At 46.4% G+C, this 16,878-nt stretch overlaps 1 protein-coding gene across 6 annotated transcripts in view; it reads left to right on the forward strand.

Moving 5' to 3' along the window:
• The window catches only part of LOC121565233 (protein mono-ADP-ribosyltransferase PARP6), a 25,972-nt gene extending 18,934 nt beyond the window's left edge, over positions 1 to 7,038 (forward strand). For 4 of the 6 annotated variants that reach the window (XM_045214678.1, XM_045214679.1, XM_045214682.1 and 1 more), the window contains exons 20-23: positions 4,803 to 4,897; positions 4,987 to 5,050; positions 5,148 to 5,232; positions 5,440 to 7,038. In XM_045214678.1, coding sequence (XP_045070613.1) covers positions 4,803 to 4,897; positions 4,987 to 5,050; positions 5,148 to 5,232; positions 5,440 to 5,542 — 347 coding nt within the window. In that variant the 3' untranslated portion in view covers positions 5,543 to 7,038. The remainder of the gene's footprint in view (positions 1 to 4,802; positions 4,898 to 4,986; positions 5,051 to 5,147; positions 5,233 to 5,439) is intronic. The other 2 variants (XM_045214681.1, XM_045214683.1) reach the window with 1 other exon arrangement.
• Positions 7,039 to 16,878: the final 9,840 nt, after the last annotated feature.

Below are 16,878 nucleotides of genomic sequence, written 5' to 3' on the forward strand. Positions count from 1 at the left end.
TGGGCATATTCAGCCCAAATGATATAGGTGGCCCAAGACGTGGGATTACTGGCCGCCATACACCGCAGGGTGGTCTCCAGATCCTGATTAATCCGTTCCGTTTGGCCATTAGACTCTGGATGGAACCCAGACGATAGGCTGGCTGTGGCCCCAATAAGCCTGCAGAAGGCCCCCCAAAACCGGGACGAGAATTGGGGACCTCGGTCGGAGACAACGTCCAGGGGAATACCAAATATCCGGAAGACATGGTTCATGAGGAGCTCAGCAGTCTCCTTGGCCGAGGGCAGCTTGGGCAGGGGAATAAACCGGGCAGCCTTAGAGAACCGGTCAACAACCACTAGGATGACTGTGTTGCCCTGGGATGGAGGAAGTCCCGTAACAAAATCCAGAGAAAGGTGTGACCATGGCCTGCGAGGAACAGGTAAGGGATGGAGCAGTCCCTGGGGTCGCTGACGTGTCGACTTTCCCTGGTTGCACACAGGGCAGGCCCCAACATAGACCTGCACGTCCTTCTTGATGGACGGCCACCAAAACCGCCGCTGGAGGAATTCCAGTGTGCGAGCACTACCCGGATGGCATGTCAAGGGCGACTCATGACCCCACTGCAAGACGCGGGCCCGAACAGAGAGAGGAACGTACAGGCGTCCGGCAGGACCACCGCCTGGATCGGGCTCATGGACAAGGGCCTCTCGTACCCTCTTTCTAGTTCCCACTGAAGAGGTGCGACGATCCTAGACCTCGGAATAATCGATGCCAAGGGCTTCTCTTGTATCTCGGGAGAATAGGCTCGAGACAGGGCATCCGGCTTGACGTTCTTGGTGCCAGGTCTGTAAGACAGGAGAAACTGGAATCGATTAAAAAAAAGGGACCATCGTGCTTGCCGAGGGTTCATCCGCTTTGCCTGTTGGAGATATTCCAGGTTCTTGTGGTCTGTGAGAACCTGGAAAGGATGCTGAGCCCCCCTCAAGCCAATGGCGCCACTCTTCCAACGCCAGTTTTACCGCAAGCAACTCTCGATCCCCCCACGTGGTAGTTGCGCTCGGCCTCAGACAGGCGGCGAGACATGAAGGCACAAGGGTGTAATCTCCCATCCTCACCCCTCTGTGACAGGACGGCTCCCACCCCCACCTCTGAGGCGTCCACCTCCACCACGAAAGGTCTTTCTGGGTCAGGGATCACCAGAATCGGAGCAGAAGTGAAGCGGCGCTTGAGATCCTCGAAGGCCCCTGCTGCTTCCGGACCCCAGTGAATCTTGGTCCCTCCTCCCTTGGTAAGCGTCGTCAAGGGGGCTACCACAGAGCTGAAATTCTTAATGAACTTCCGATAGAAGTTAGAAAAGCCAATGAACCGTTGAACCTCCTTGACCGTGGCAGGTGTGGGCCAGCTGTGGACCGCTTTGACCTTCTTGGGATCCATCTCTAGGTGGCCGGGAGTGACAATAAACCCGAGAAACTGAGTCTGGGAAACATGAAACTCACACTTCTCAGGTTTAACGTAGAGGTGATTGTCAAGGAGCCTCTGGAGAACCCTGCTAACATGCCCCTCATGCTCCTTCAGTGACCTCGAGAAGATGAGGATATCGTCCAGGTACACGAAGACGAACAGATTAAGCATATCCCGGAGAACATCATTAATCAGGGCTTGGAATACTGCGGGGGCATTGGTGAGCCCGAACGGCATCACCCGATATTCATAGTGCCCCGTGGGCGTGTTGAAGGCCGTCTTCCATTCGTCTCCTGGCCGGATCCGCACGAGATGGTAAGCATTGCGGAGATCCAGTTTAGTAAAAATGGAAGCCCCTTGAAGCCGCTCAAAAGCAGTGGCCATGAGAGGAAGGGGGTATCGATTCCGAACCGTGATCTTGTTGAGTCCCCGGTAATCAATACAAGGCCTAAGACTCCCGTCTTTCTTTTCAACAAAAAAGAAGCCCGCCCCAGCCGGGGAAGTAGAGGCACAGATGAGGCCGGCTGCCAAGGACTCCTTAATGTAGGTGTCCATAGCTGAGTGCTCGGGGGAGGATAAGGAAAAGATCCGACCTCTAGGAGGGCAGCAACCAGGGAGTAGATCAATGGCACAGTCATACGTGCGGTGAGGCGGTAAGGAAGTAGCCCGGGACTTGCTGAACACTGCCTTGAACCGATGGTAAACACTGGGGACTCGGGAGACGTCAACAGACTCTTGAAACTGGGTACTAGGGGCTGAGGGACTCTGAAGCATGCAGGTGAGTTGGCAAGTGGGACCCCAGCTTAGAATGGTGCCAGTAGGCCAGTCGATCTGGGGATTATGTCTGCATAGCCAAGGGTGACCCAGGATAATAGGATACTCGGGGGAGTCAATGAGATAGAAGGTCTCCTCCTGCTGGTGTTGAAAGATGGTAAGTCGCAGGGACTGAGTCGCCTCTGTAACCTTTCCTGGTTCCAGAGGTCTGCCATCTAAGGCTGTAACTGCCTGGGGTTGAGGAAGTAGTTGGGTAGGGATCTTAAGTTCCTTAGCCAAGGTTAAATCCAGGAAATCACCTGCGGCACCGGAATCAATCATAGCCTGGACCCGATGCTGGTGGCCCTTCCAGGACAGAGTGGCTGGGATAGCTAAGACAGCGTTAGTAGGAGGAGCTCTAATTTTCCCCATCACAGCCCTCCTGTAGCTAGGCGGGGACAGGCGTTTCCCCAAAGCTCGGGGCAAGTGGAGCGGAAGTGGCCGGCAACCCCGCAGTAGAGGCACCGACGCTCCCTCATGCGACGTTCCCTTTCGTTGGGAGAAAGCCTGGAACGGCCTAACTGCATGTTCTCCGGGGAATCCTGGAGCAGTTCAGGAGCCGGGGAAGCTCTGAATGACGGAGCCCAAACAGGAGAAACAGAGCTGCTCAGAGGAACTTGGGACTGAGACCCCTGGCGGCGAGCCGTTCTCCGCTCTCTTAGACGATTGTCCAGGCGGATGGCCAAGGCTATGAGGGACTCGAGATCCCCAGCTGGTTCTCGGGTGGCTAACTCATCTTGAAGGGGCTCAGATAACCCTCCCTGAAAACAGACCCTCAGCGCTTCATCATTCCATCCGCTCCTTGCTGCTATGGTCCGAATTCAATGGCAAAATCTGCCGTGCTCTGGGGACCCTGACGGAGAGACAGTAGGCGCTTGGAAGCTTCCCGCCCACTGACAGGATGATCGAACACCCGCTTGAACTCTTCTACAAACGCAGCGTAGGAGTCACAACAGGCCTCCTGGGACTGCCACACCGCAGAGGCCCAGGAGAGCGCCTTGTCTGAAAGAAGGGTAATGATGTAGGCAATCTTGGAACGGTCGGTGGGAAAACTTGAGGGTTGGAGCTCGAAGGTGAGGGAGCATTGGGTGAGGAAACCCTGGCAAGAGCTTGGATCTCCAGAAAAGGGCTTGGGAGGTGGTAGTCGGGGCTCCGCCGATGGAGAAGGCCTGTCGTCACTGGGGGGTGACCTGGAGTAAGGGGAAGGACCAGGGAGGCGTTCAAAAAGCTGGCGGAGGGAACTCATCATATCGGCCAGGAGTTGAGAATGACTAGCCATCAGCTCTTCCTGTCGGCTGAGAACGGCTTCATGGCGCTGGAAAGATGCCTCATGTCGAGCGATCACCGCCAACAGGTCCTTGGAACTGAGTGTTTCTGGGTCCATGATTGACTTGGTTTTTCTGTCACAAGCTAGGCTTGAACTCAGGTCTCAGATGTGGAGAGTTGGGTGTTCTACCCCATAGCCACAGAGGAGGTATAGTAGGACCCAAACGAAACACCCAAGGCAATACTCCAGGCAAAGTAGGTTTAATATAAAAAAGGTATTTCTTTGCACTTCAAAAATAATCCAACAAAAGTTCTTCTCAGAAAGAGGTATACTAACAGAGGTACCGTAAACAAAACAGGAGGACCAAACAAAATAACTCCACGAGGGGAGAAAAACAAAATAAAGATAACTTAGAAAAGCTTACTCGGAAAGACTCTGTGGGACACAGCAGGAGACACATAGCCAGGACTCAAAAACCAAGTGAGGAACAAGGGGAAAAAACACAGCTAAAATACTCTAGGGGAAACAAGGCACAGGTGACCTGGATAAAGCTAATAAGGACACACGAGGAAGAACTAAGGCAGAGGGGAACACAGATGACCTCTAGAGGCCCGGAGACAAACAGGAGGCAGGAAGCTGACACTCTCTGTCTCTCTCGGTCTCTCTCTCTCTCTCTCTCTCTCTCTCTCTCTCTCTCTCTCTCTCTCTCTCTCTGTCTCTCTCTGTCTCGCTCTGTTTCTCTCTCTTTCTGTCTCTCACTGTCTCTCTGTCTCTGTTTCTCTCTGTCTCTGTTTCTCTCTGTCTCTCTCTCTCCCTCTGTCTCACCCCTCGTGCTTCAGACTGTTGGCTGTGTCTGTTCTCTGTGTTCAGCTGACTTGTCACTGTCTCTGCTACAGTCCATCTTCATCTATGGGTTGGGTTCACCTACCTGTGCTGTCCCTGTGCTACATTACCCTGTGTGTCCACTGTGGGGCTTCTGGTCTGGTCTGTATGTGTCTGGCTCTGTGCATTGCATATCACACCGTGCTGTGATCATGTGGTCATCTGATGTCATCTAGTTTTGTGTGCATGTGTGTCCAAGTCTAACTGGGTAAGCAAGAAGCCATCTTTAAGTAAGGTTGAACAATACCCTGACCCTATGCCATCCTCACCTCCTCTGTTTTGTTCCATCAACAGAACTCAAAGTATGTTCAGCTGTTGACATGTTCAGCATATGGTTGTAACTCAGCTCCAGTACAGCTCTGACCAACGTTGTGTTTGTTTACATCCGTGTGTTCAGGGATGGGTAAAGGACAGCACCGCATGCCCACCAAAGATGAGCTGGTGCAGCGCTACAACCGTATGAATACCATTCCACAGGTACAGTGTCTGATGGTGAGAGACTCATAAATGTAGGACAACCATTTTCCCTTTTGATACGGGTTTGAGCATTACATCATGTTCTGTATTGACTGCTTTCACAGAGCCGTCCTATCCAGTCAAGGTTTCTCCAGAGCAGGAATCTAAACTGCATTGCCCTTTGTGAAGGTAAATACTGTACCACATGAAATGTAAAGACTAGCTTGGTGGGGGGGTTTGTTAACGATGTCCTGAACCTCCATGTCTCTCTGTCTGCCTGTCTCAGTGATCACATCCAAGGACCTACAGAAGCACGGCAATATCTGGGTGTGTCCTGTGTCCGACCACGTCTGCACACGCTTCTTCTTCGTGTGAGTATCCTCATCCTAACACTTCTCTTATCGTTCCCCTAGAAATCAACATGACTCATTGATTCCATCTGTTGTCTGTAAAGTTGTTTTTATGTTTCAGTAAGACATTCCACAACCATGGAACAAAATAATGAACAATAAAAACAAGACAGCGAACTAACAGACACATTGTTTAATCTAATGTGAACTGTCACCTCTGTGTTGCAGGTACGAGGACGGCCAGGTGGGAGATGCCAATATCAACACCCAGGAGCCCAAGGTGCAGAAGGAGATCATGCGTGTGATCGGCACCCAGATCTACGCCAGCTAATGCAGGCTCCCCGGGGGTCCTTGGAGGAACAGGTCTGTACTGCAGATAGACAGACAGACAGAACTATAGACATGAATACAGACAGACATTTGGGAAACAAACTCAGACCAGATGAGGGAGGCTGATGATCTTTACGCATCATATCTACGGTCTCTTTTCCTTTCCTTTCCTCTCTTTTTATTCCTCTGCTTTCTGTTCTCCCTGTGTCTGGCTAGCATGTGTAAGATCATGTGCTCCAGTGAGCCACACCCGTGGGCTAGATAGAGCTGGACAACACAGGGATGAAGTAAGAAAACCTTAGCTGGACTGGCTTGCCACATATACACACTCTGAGCTGAAGTGCACAAACACACGCACGCACGCACACACACACACTTCCCTTTCAGCCCCTGGTCTCTCATTTCCTCCTGAGCCACTGTCAGGCCTCATCCATTTTCTTTTATCAGCTGCAATTTTGAGAATCCTTTGGACTATGTATCTATATTCATCAGTTCTCATTGTGAATATCTAGAAGAAGAACAAAGAATCATTCCAAATGTTTATTACGTCCCTCTGTGGGTATTGAATGATGGATCTACATGCATATATAAGTTTGTTATTTTATTGTGTTTGCGAAGGCATTATCGCAGTGATCCGTTTATTTAATATTCTTTGACTAATTACATCAATTAAAGGGCCAAGATGCAATTATCTCCCGGGCAAAGCACTGTTCTACCATGCCTCGTCATGTAGTGGATCAGTTTGTCTTCAGTTACCTCAGACAGAGGGACCTGAAGCCCTCTGGTTGAATAACATGATCATATGTTACATACGAGAATCCACCGCTAACTAATATGCTAACAGTCTGTCAGGAAATACTAGTCACAGACAGACACAGACACAGCCTGCTCCCTCTGTAGACTAAAGGCTTCTCTTGTCTTCTCCTGATGTTTCATTTAGGGAAATTAGACCAGACAGTCAGAATGATGACACAGAGAGTACTTGTGCCCTCTAGACTGCTGAATCTGAGAGAGCATGATGTAAAACCCATAGCAACACTCTTCTTAGAGAAATCACACTGAAAAGAGGAGCTGTTCTACCATGGCCATAGACTTATCTTTGTGACTTTCTCCATAAAGTACAGGACATCCCATTCTTAGAGAGACTAGGGCAGTAACCGCAGATGAATCCATGCCCTACAGCCCAATATCCCTCCCTACCCAGAGGAGATATAATACATGGAGATATTATATGGCAATGGCTCTATTCACAGGACACTGGATGTTGTTCAAGTGCTTTACTTACATCTTTATGGTTTACCTTTGGGAATGGCAACATTGTGTTTAATTTACCCTGTTTATCAATTAGTTGTATGTATGTGTGGGTTATTTGTATTTTCTGTACTACTACTTCTTGCACTTATTCAACATTTGCCTAGCCCAGATAGAATGTGTGTTCTCTCTCTCTCTCTCTCTCTCTCTCTCTCTCTCTCTCTCTCTCTCTCTCTCTCTCTCTCTCTCTCTCTCTCTCTCTCTCTCGCTCTCTCTCTCGCTCTCTCTCTGTCTCTCTCTCTCTCTCTCTCTCTCTCTCTCGCTCTCTCTCTCTCTTTATCTCTCGTTCTATATATATCTCTATCTCTATCTCTATATATCTCTATCTCTCTCTCTCTCTATATATATATATCTGTATCTGTATCTCTATATATCTCTATCTCTCTCTCTATATATCTATATATCTCTATCTCTCTCTCTCTATATATATATATATATATATATATATATATATATATATATATCTCTATATCTCTCTCTATACAGTGAGGGTAGGTTTATTTGAACAATGAGAGACAGAATAACAACAACAAAAATCCAGAAAAATCCAGAAAAATGCATGTCAAAAATGTTATATATTGATTTGCATTTTAATGAGGGAAATAAGTATTTGACCCCTCTGCAAAACATGACTTAGTACTTGGTGGCAAAACCCTTGTTGGCAATCACAGAGGTCAGACGTTTCTTGTAGTTGGCCACCAGGTTTGCACACATTTCAGGAGGGATTTTGTCCCACTCCTCTTTGCAGATCTTCTCCAAGTCATTAAGGTTTCGAGGCTGACGTTTGGCAACTTGAACCTTCAGCTCCCTCCACAGATTTTCTATGGGATTAAGGTCTGGAGACTGGCTAGGCCACTCCAGGACCTTAATGTGCTTCTTCTTGAGCCACTCCTTTGTTGCCTTGGCCGCGTGTTTTGGGTCATGCTGGAATACCCATCCACGACCCATTTTCAATGCCCTGGCTGAGGGAAGGAGGTTCTCACCCAAGATTTGACGGTACATGGCCCCGTCCATCGTCCCTTTGATGCGGTGAAGTTGTTCTGTCCCCTTAGCAGAAAAACACCCCCAAAGCATAATGTTTCCACCTCCATGTTTGACGGTGGGGATGGTGTTCTTGGGGTCATAGGCAGCATTCCTCCTCCTCCAAACACGGCGAGTTGAGTTGATGCCAAAGAGCTCGATTTTGGTCTCATCTGACCACAACAATTTCACCCAGTTTTCCTCTGAATCATTCAGATGTTCATTGGCAAACTTCAGACGGGCCTGTATATGTGCTTTCCTGAGCAGGGGGACCTTGCAGGCGCTGCAGGATTTCAGTCCTTCACGGCGTAGTGTGTTACCAATTGTTTTCTTGGTGACTATGGTCCCAGCTGCCTTGAGATCATTGACAAGATCCTCCCGTGTAGTTCTGGGCTGATTCCTCACCATTCTCATGATCATTGCAACTCCACGAGGTGAGATCTTGCATGGTTTTGCCACCAAGTACTAAGTCATGTTTTTCAGAGGGGTGAAATATTTATTTCCCTCATTAAAATGCAAATCAATTTATAACATTTTTGACATGCGTTTTTCTGGATTTTTGTTGTTGTTATTCTGTCTCTCACTGTTCAAATAAACAGTGAACAGACTGATCATGTCTTTGTCAGTGGGCAAACGTACAAAATCAGCAGGGGATCAAATACTTTTTTCCCCTCACTGTATATATCGATCTCTATCTCTATCTCTATCTCTATCTCTATCTCTATCTCTATCTCTATCTCTATCTCTATCTATATATATATATATATATATATATATCTCTCTATATATCTCTATATATCTCTATCTCTCTCTCTATCTCTCTCTCACACTCTAGACAGGTAGACAGAGCTATATATATATATATATATATATATATATATATATATATATATATAGAGAGAGAGAGAGAGAGAGAGAGAGATAGAAATTGAGAGAGAGAGAGAGAGCTCTCTCTCTCTCTCTCTCTCAATTTCTATCTCTCTCTCTCTCTCTCTCTCTCTCTCTCTCTCTCTCTCTATATATATATATATATATATATATATATATATATATATATATATATATAGCTCTGTCTACCTGTCTAGAGTGTAGAAAGAAAGGGAATCACAGAAAGATTTACATTTGGAGTAAAAGTAAACAAAACTACTAAATGTCCCTTCTGCTAAAATGTCTTCACTAGGACATACATACTGTACATGATGTAGCAATAGGTGCTGGGTACAAATGCAGAGCGGTGTTGGTGTTGAACAACAACAAGAGTGTATTGTAAATGTAAATATGGACTAGAGAAGGAGAAATGTATTGTTGGTAGAGAAATGGCTCTATCTGCACATGTAAATGATTGTTTGTAGAGATGGTAAGACTGGGGGAAACACCTTACAAAGCCTTCAATATCCAGTGCTCCTTCTGACTGCAGTATGTAGGACCCGTTGACAGCTGATACCTAGTGTTCCCCCCATAAAGGGTGACTGTGTACAGATCCCTATCTATTCTTGTCCCTGTCTGTCAGTGGTGTGTTCATGATGGTGACAACGATGGAAAGATATTGTGAAAAGAATGAATAAAGATTTTGCACAATTGTATTTATTGTCTTCTTTTCTTTTCGTAATGTTTAGAGAGTTGTTGATTGCATTGTGGAATGGAAAGGGTGTTGTTACCATATGATGTTACATGAAAATATGCACTGGTGTCTCGTAGACTGCAGGGGGCATCCTCACTCTGTCATGATTACTGTCCACCATTCCAACTGTTGGAGCAGTGTGTCTCACTACCGTGAGGATCAAGAGCGGTTTTATTAAACATCTAACTTGATCAATTAAAAATAACATTTATAGGCTATAGCCATTCCGGTGTACAGGTACATCGTGGTGATGCCAATAATTGTGGGGTTTGTGAGGTTGTGGGGTTTGGTCAGGCAAATGCATTAACAGGAGACCTGTTTGTTGTGCTTAGTGTTGGTAGGTAGGTGCTCCATATGGTGCCAGCAGGGAGCACTTTTCCCTCATAGAGAGGGGTTGTTAAGTTCTGTTCTCCAGCCAAATTCCCACTCTGACTCTCTCAATCTGACCATAGAAAACTGACTGAGCCCAGCTCTGCCAATCCACTGCAAAACTCCAATATGATGGGTGTTTTGGCACCAAAATGGCTGCTGTGTTTCACAAGTGGTGAATGTGGAGAGAGAGAGCATTGAAGTACTACAGTGAAGTACTTACAGACTCTTGAAAGGCACTTAATGTGTGTATTTGCGGGCACAGTAATTGAGCCCCTCCCTTTCATATTGACCCATTTGACAGGCGCTGTGTTTAGGGCCTTGTGCTTGAGTGAAATGTATTTATTTCTGTGACTGGCAGATGATGTGTATGGTTCCCATGTTGCTGTGATCTTACACATGCTGCGTCACATTGGACACAGGCCCTGGGTTTGGCTCGTCCCCTCAGCAGTAAGGCCAGCTGGCTGTTCGCTCAGAACCCAGAGTGTGGACTAGCCTGCTGTAATACAACAACCATCCACTGTGGGGAGCTCTGGTGTCACTCACCTCAGAACCCTCTCTCTCCCGCTGTCTCTCTACTTCGCTCTCCCTACCTGCCAGAGACACACATACTCACTCAGACATACACACACACACTTACACACACACACACACACACACACACACACATCAGATCACACAGACGCTGGTTGTTTAGTTTAGTGGGATAAAAAGGCGGTGACGTGAGCCGTGAGGGCAGGCAGAGGGTTAGCAGAGGTGTCTGGACCTCTCGGAGGCGTCGTCGGCACGGTCAGCTCTCTGCCTCTATCTCCCATACCTGTGTAATCAGTGTGACCGTTTGATTCCCGCACAAAAGGAGCAATTAAGGGGAGTTGTTTAATCACCCACACTTTTATTGAGCTTGGGGGCTCTTCGCTTCCAGCTCCAGCCCCCTGTCTGCAGTGGCAGCAGACAGTAGTGACAGAGAAGGTTGCCGATTTAACAGGGTGCTAAGGGTCTCCTCCCAGTCAGACTCTATGTGCCTACGCTGCCTGCACTCCTGGTGCAGGGGGGACAAGGGACAGACATGCTCACACACACACACACACACACACACACACACACACACACACACACACACACACACACACACACACACACACACACACACACACACACACACACACACACACACTTACACACACTTACACACACACACACACACACACATTCAGATTGGTTAATAGTCACATGTACAGGGTTGCAGGTGTGATTTCAGGGTACAGTGAAAATCTTAGGCTTAAAGCTTCAACATACACACACAAGCTCTGGGATAGATCAGTAGCTCTAAGGCAATAAAGATCAGTCCAAAGACACTGCATTACATAAGGAGCAAACAGTACAGTTCCCTTAGAAAAGTGCAAACCTTAACAATGTTCAGATTGAATTGGTAGCCTTTACTTTGTAAAATGCAGTGTGTGTGTATGTGCATGTGCGTGTGTGTGTGTGTGTGTGTGTATGTATGTGTGTGTGTGTGTGTGTGTGTGTGGATTTGAATGATTGAGCGGTAGCACTTTTCCCCTGTCTATTCCCTGAGGGGGAGTGTGAGGTGAGAAGGGGACATGTTGCTTTAAAATGCCACAAACTGGGAGTGAACAGCACCACTGTGCGTATCGACCCAGAGAGAGAAGGGCGAAGGGGTGCGAAAGAGCACACCAGCTCTGCTCATAAAGCCAACAGCTGCGTGGGTAATGTTTTGTGACACAGAGCCTCTCCGAGCCCTTCTGTTTCTCCCAGTGCCAGGAGACGGCATATTCCGTTGTCACAAATGGCTCTGCCATTCACCCCCTAAGTCTTAATTATCACTTTGAGTTTTTGGCCACGTTTTGCACATGATGGCGTATGGATCCATCTACATGCTGTATAATTCCACTCCGCGATTTACAAGTGCCGTTTATTACAATGGCCTCGGCAGCGCCCCCTCTTTAACACTGGCAGCCCTCTCCAGAAAGACACCAGGAACAAAAGACCAGGGCAATCTGGCAGCCACAGGGCTTTGACTACTGCCTCTGCCATGGCCAATCTCCTCCCCTCCTTCTCTCTCTCTATTGCTATCCTCTGTCTGACTATCCTCCTCTCTCTCTCTCTCTCTCTTCTCCCCCACATCGTCACTAATTTATCTGCTTTTATTTGCTCTCTCATTTATTAATTTAATTTTTCGTGGTTCAGAGAAATTGTTGAAATTAGCTCCTATCTTGCTTGAAGCAGAGAGAGGAAAGAAGCTGATGTTGATTTTCCCTCCTCCTCCTCGTCCTCCTCCGCCTCATCCTCCTCCTTCATGTAATTCATTTTGGATTAATTCTCCTGTCTTCTGAGACAATCCTGATTCTTTATTATTTCCACTTCACAGACTTAATGACATCCACATATCACATCCCCTGTCTGCTAACATCACACCCGGCAAACAGACAGACGCTAGCTAGCTATCCCCTGATTGAACTACCCTCCATGTTAGCTGCTCCAGCTCAGTTAGCCTCCAGGCTTCTGTCTGAGTGCAGAGAGAGACAGGACACCCAATAGAAGTCTGTTGTCTGTCAATGTGCTCCCTCGGCCCCCTCACTTCATGCTGTAGTGGTTGTAGAACCTCAGGAGAGAAATGAGAAGGCCATACGTTGCCATTAACATGCCATACACAAAAAGCATTGATTCATTTGTATTTTCCCCCTCTTCTTCATACAATATTGCACTGTATATCACTCTGTCCATCCCAACTGTCACTTGTCAATTCCTGTGGTATGAGAGCCTGCTCAAACGACAGATGGACTCAAGGTGGGTGATCTTGCCTCTCCGTTCTCTGTCTCTCTGTCTCTCTGTCTCTCTCTCTCTCGCTCTCTCTCTCTCTCTCTCGCTCTCTCTCTCTCTCTCTCTCTCTGTCTCACTCTGTCTCTCTCTGTCTCTCTCTCTCTGTCTGTCTCTCTTTCTCTCTCTCTCACTCTCTCTCTCTCTCTCTCTCTCTCTCTCTCTCTCTCTCTCTCTCTCTCTCTCTCTCTCTCTCTCTGTCTCTCTCTCTGTCTCTCTCGCTCTCTCTCTGTCTCTCTCTCTCTGTCTCTCTCACTCTCTCTCAATTCAATTTCAATTCAATTCAATTTCAATTTAAGGGCTTTATTGGCATGGGAAACGTATGTTAACATTGCCAAAGCAAGTGAAGTAGATAGTAAACAAAAGTGAAATAAACAATAAATATTAACAGTAAACATTACACTCAGAAGTTTCTCTCTCTCTCTCTCTCTCTCTCTCTCTCTCTCTCTCTCTCTCTCTCTCTCTCTCTCTCTCTCTCTCTCTCTCTCTATCTCTCCCTCCTCTCTCCCTATATATCTATCCCTTGGTCTTTCTTTCTACCTGTCTTTCTCAGCATCGTGCCTCTCTCTGTATGTCTGTCTTAGCTGTTTACGATCCTCTCCGTATCTCTCTCCCTCTTTCTGTCTGTCATGCTTATGTTCTCTATTCTCTCTCTGTGTGTGTCTGTCATGTTGACTTGCTCGGCGTGTCTCTCTGTCTTTCTCTGGTGACTGCAGTGCCTGAAGGCTGCCCCTGTGAACTAGTTTCCAAATAAAGCTGTGCATATTGCGGGTCCCAGCCTCCACCTCGTTTCTCCTTTGCCCTCCGCAATCTCCCTTCCCAAAAACCTCCATCAGCGGGCCGGAATTTCCCCTGAGTTCCTGCTCCTGGGAGGCAATGGAAGATGTGTTGTCTGGTCCCTCCCCATAGCACTCCCAAATTCAATTACCCTCCTGTAATCTGACAGCTCCTTCATGACTTGCACTGAGAGAGGAAGTATGTGTGGTGTGTGTGCGTGCGTGTGTGTGTGAGAGAGAGAAAAATAGAGTGCGAGAAATAGAGAGAGAGAAATAGAGAACACATTGTTTATCTTTGTTGATTGAATTTGGAATGTTTTGCCTAAAGAGCTTCTGTAGTCATCATCTGCAAGCAAACCACTGCTACACCCCAATTGCCATTCCTCTCCCAATGACCTCAGGTTGTTGACAACATCATTCCAGCTAACAATTCTAGGGAGAGAGAATGTTTTTGTAATGTTACCCGTAATGTTCCCCTAATGTCTGAGTGTCCAGTTTTCCGTTAGTTAGGGGAACATTCTATCTATGTTATAAAAAACCTTCTGAGAATCTTTCTTAGCCTGTTTTGGCGTTAGAGTTGTCAAACAGAACATACCCAGAACGTGGTTACCATGTTCTCAGAATATACAATATTAATGTTCTAGACACGTTTCATGGGACGTTGCAAGAACATTCATATGTCCAGTTTTCTGAGGGTTAGGAGAATATTCCATCAACGTCCCACCAAACATGCACATAACATGGTTGCCATGTTCTCAGAACCTAATATCTTAATGGTGGAGAGAGAAGGGTTTGGCTTGGGGGAGAGAGAAAGAAGGATTTAACTATATTACAATGTCATTGTATTTCATTTTGTGACTTGCAAACCTGCTGTTAAATGAATAAGAGTCCTGGACAGATTAGGATAGGATGTTGAGTCATTATTATTCCTTGTTTTTCATTATAGCCAAGATTCAATGGTTGTTATTGATGAGAGTGGAGAGGGGCTCAATCCGGGCGATTGGGACGGGGTGACTGGGAGGGCATCAGACACTTCTCTGAAATGTGTGTGGGGCCTCCATTCATCCCACTTCCATCGTTTGGTTGACCCACTCTCCCCATGTACAGTCGTGGTCGAAAGTTTTGAGAATGACACTAGTGTTGGTCTTCACAAAGTTCGCTGCTTCAGTGTTATGAGATATTTTTGTCAGATGTTACTATGGAATACTGAAGTATAATTACAAGCATTCCATAAGTGTCAAAGGCTTTTATTGACAATTACATTAAGTTAATGCAAAGAGTCAATATTTGCAGTGTTGACCCTTCTTTTTCAAGACCTCTGCAATCTGCCCTGGCATGCTGTCAATTAACTTCTGGGCCACATCCTGACTGATGGCAGCCCATTCTTGCATAATCAATGCTTGGAGTTTGTCAGAATTTGTGCGTTTTTGTTTGTCCACCCGCCTCTTGAGGACCGACCACAAGTTGGTTGTCACCAAACTGTTCTTGGACGGTTGGGAGAAGTTGCTCTCGGAGGATGTGTTGGTACCATTCTTTATTCATGGCTGTGTTCTTAGGCAAAATTGTGAGTGAGCCCACTCCCTTGGCTGAGAAGCAACCCCACATATGAATGGTCTCAGGATGCTTTACTGTTGGCATGACACAGGACTGATGGTAGCGCTCACCTTGTCTTCTCCGGACAAGGTGTTTTCCGGGTTGCCCCAAACAATCGGAAAGGGGATTCATCAGAGAAAGTGACTTTACCCCAGTCCTCAGCAGTCCAATCCCTGTACCTTTTGCAGAATGTTTTTCCTGGAGAGAAGTGGCTTCTTTGCTGCCCTTCTTGACACCAGGCCATCCTCCAAAAGTATTCGCCTCACTGTGCGTGCAGATGCACTTACACCTGCCTGCTGCCATTCCTGAGCAAGGTCTGCACTGGTGGTGCCCCGATCCCGCAACTGAATCAACTTTAGGAGACGGTCCTGGCGCTTGCTGGACTTTCTTGGGTGCCCTGACGCCTTCTTCACAACAATTGAACCTCTCTCCTTGAAGTTCTTGATGATCTGATAAATGGTTGATTTAGGTGCAATCTTACTAGCAGCAATATCCTTGCCTGTGAAGCCCTTTTTGTGCAAAGCAATGATGACGGCACGTGTTTCCTTGCAGGTAACCACGTTTAACAGAGGAAGAACAATGATTTCAAGCACCATCCTCCTTTTAAAGCTTCCAGTCTGTTATTCTAACTCAATCAGCATGACAGAGTGATCTCCAGCCTTGTCCTCGTCAACACTCTCACCTGTGTTAACGAGAGAATCCTTTTGTGGCAGGGCTGAAATTTAGTAGAAATGTTTTTTGGGGATTAAGTTCATTTTCATGGCAAAGAGGGACTTTGCAATTAATTGCAATTCATCTGGTCATTCTGGAGTATATGCAAATTGCCATCATCAAAACTTTGTGAAAATTAGTATTTGTGTCATTCTCAAAACTGTAGACCCCCACCAGCCACTATACTTGAATTTAATTTACAAGGTAATACAAACTGACATTTACATTTGAGTCATTTAGCAGACGCTCTTATCCAGAGCGACTTACAGTTAGTGAGTGCATACATTATTATTCTTTTATTTTTATTTTTTATTTTCGATTTATACTGGCCCCCCGTGGGAATCAAACCCACAACCCTGGAGTTGCAAACGCCATGCTCTACCAACTGAGCTACATGACCACAGTACTAAAGTGTCAGTCTTCCTCCAATGTATGTACAATGACATACAGTTGAAGTCCGAAGTTTACATACACTTACGTTAGAGTCATTAAAACTAATTTTTCAACCACTCCACAAATATTTTGTTAACAAACTATAGTTTTGGCAAGTCGGTTAGGACATCTACTTTGTGCCTGACACAAGTAACTTTTCCAACAATTGTTTACAGACAGATTATTTCACTTATAATTCACTGTATCACAATTCCAGTGGAAATCAGCCAAGACCTCCTTCCTGAGCGGTATGACGGCTGCATGGTCCCATGGTGTTTATACTTGCGTACTATTGTTTGTACAGATGAACGTGGTACCTTCAGGTGTTTGGAAATTGCTCCCAAGGATTAACCAGACTTGTGGAGGTCTACAGTTTTTTTTCTGAGGTCTTGGCTGATTTCTTTTGATTTTCCCATGATGTCAAGCAAAGAGGCACTGAGTTTGAAGGTAAGCCTATCAGAAGCTTCTAAAGCCATGACATAATTTTCTGGAATTTTCCAAGCTGTTTAAAGGCACAGTCAACTTAGTGTATGTAAACCTCTGACCCACTGGAATTGTGATACAGTGAATTATAAGTGAAATAATCTGTCTGTAAACAATTGTTGGAAGAATTACTTGTGTCATGCACAAAGTAGATGTCCTAACCGACTTGCCAAAACTATAGTT

Source organism: Coregonus clupeaformis, unplaced genomic scaffold, assembly GCF_020615455.1.
Source record: "Coregonus clupeaformis isolate EN_2021a unplaced genomic scaffold, ASM2061545v1 scaf0296, whole genome shotgun sequence".
NCBI classification, from domain to species: domain Eukaryota; kingdom Metazoa; phylum Chordata; class Actinopteri; order Salmoniformes; family Salmonidae; genus Coregonus; species Coregonus clupeaformis.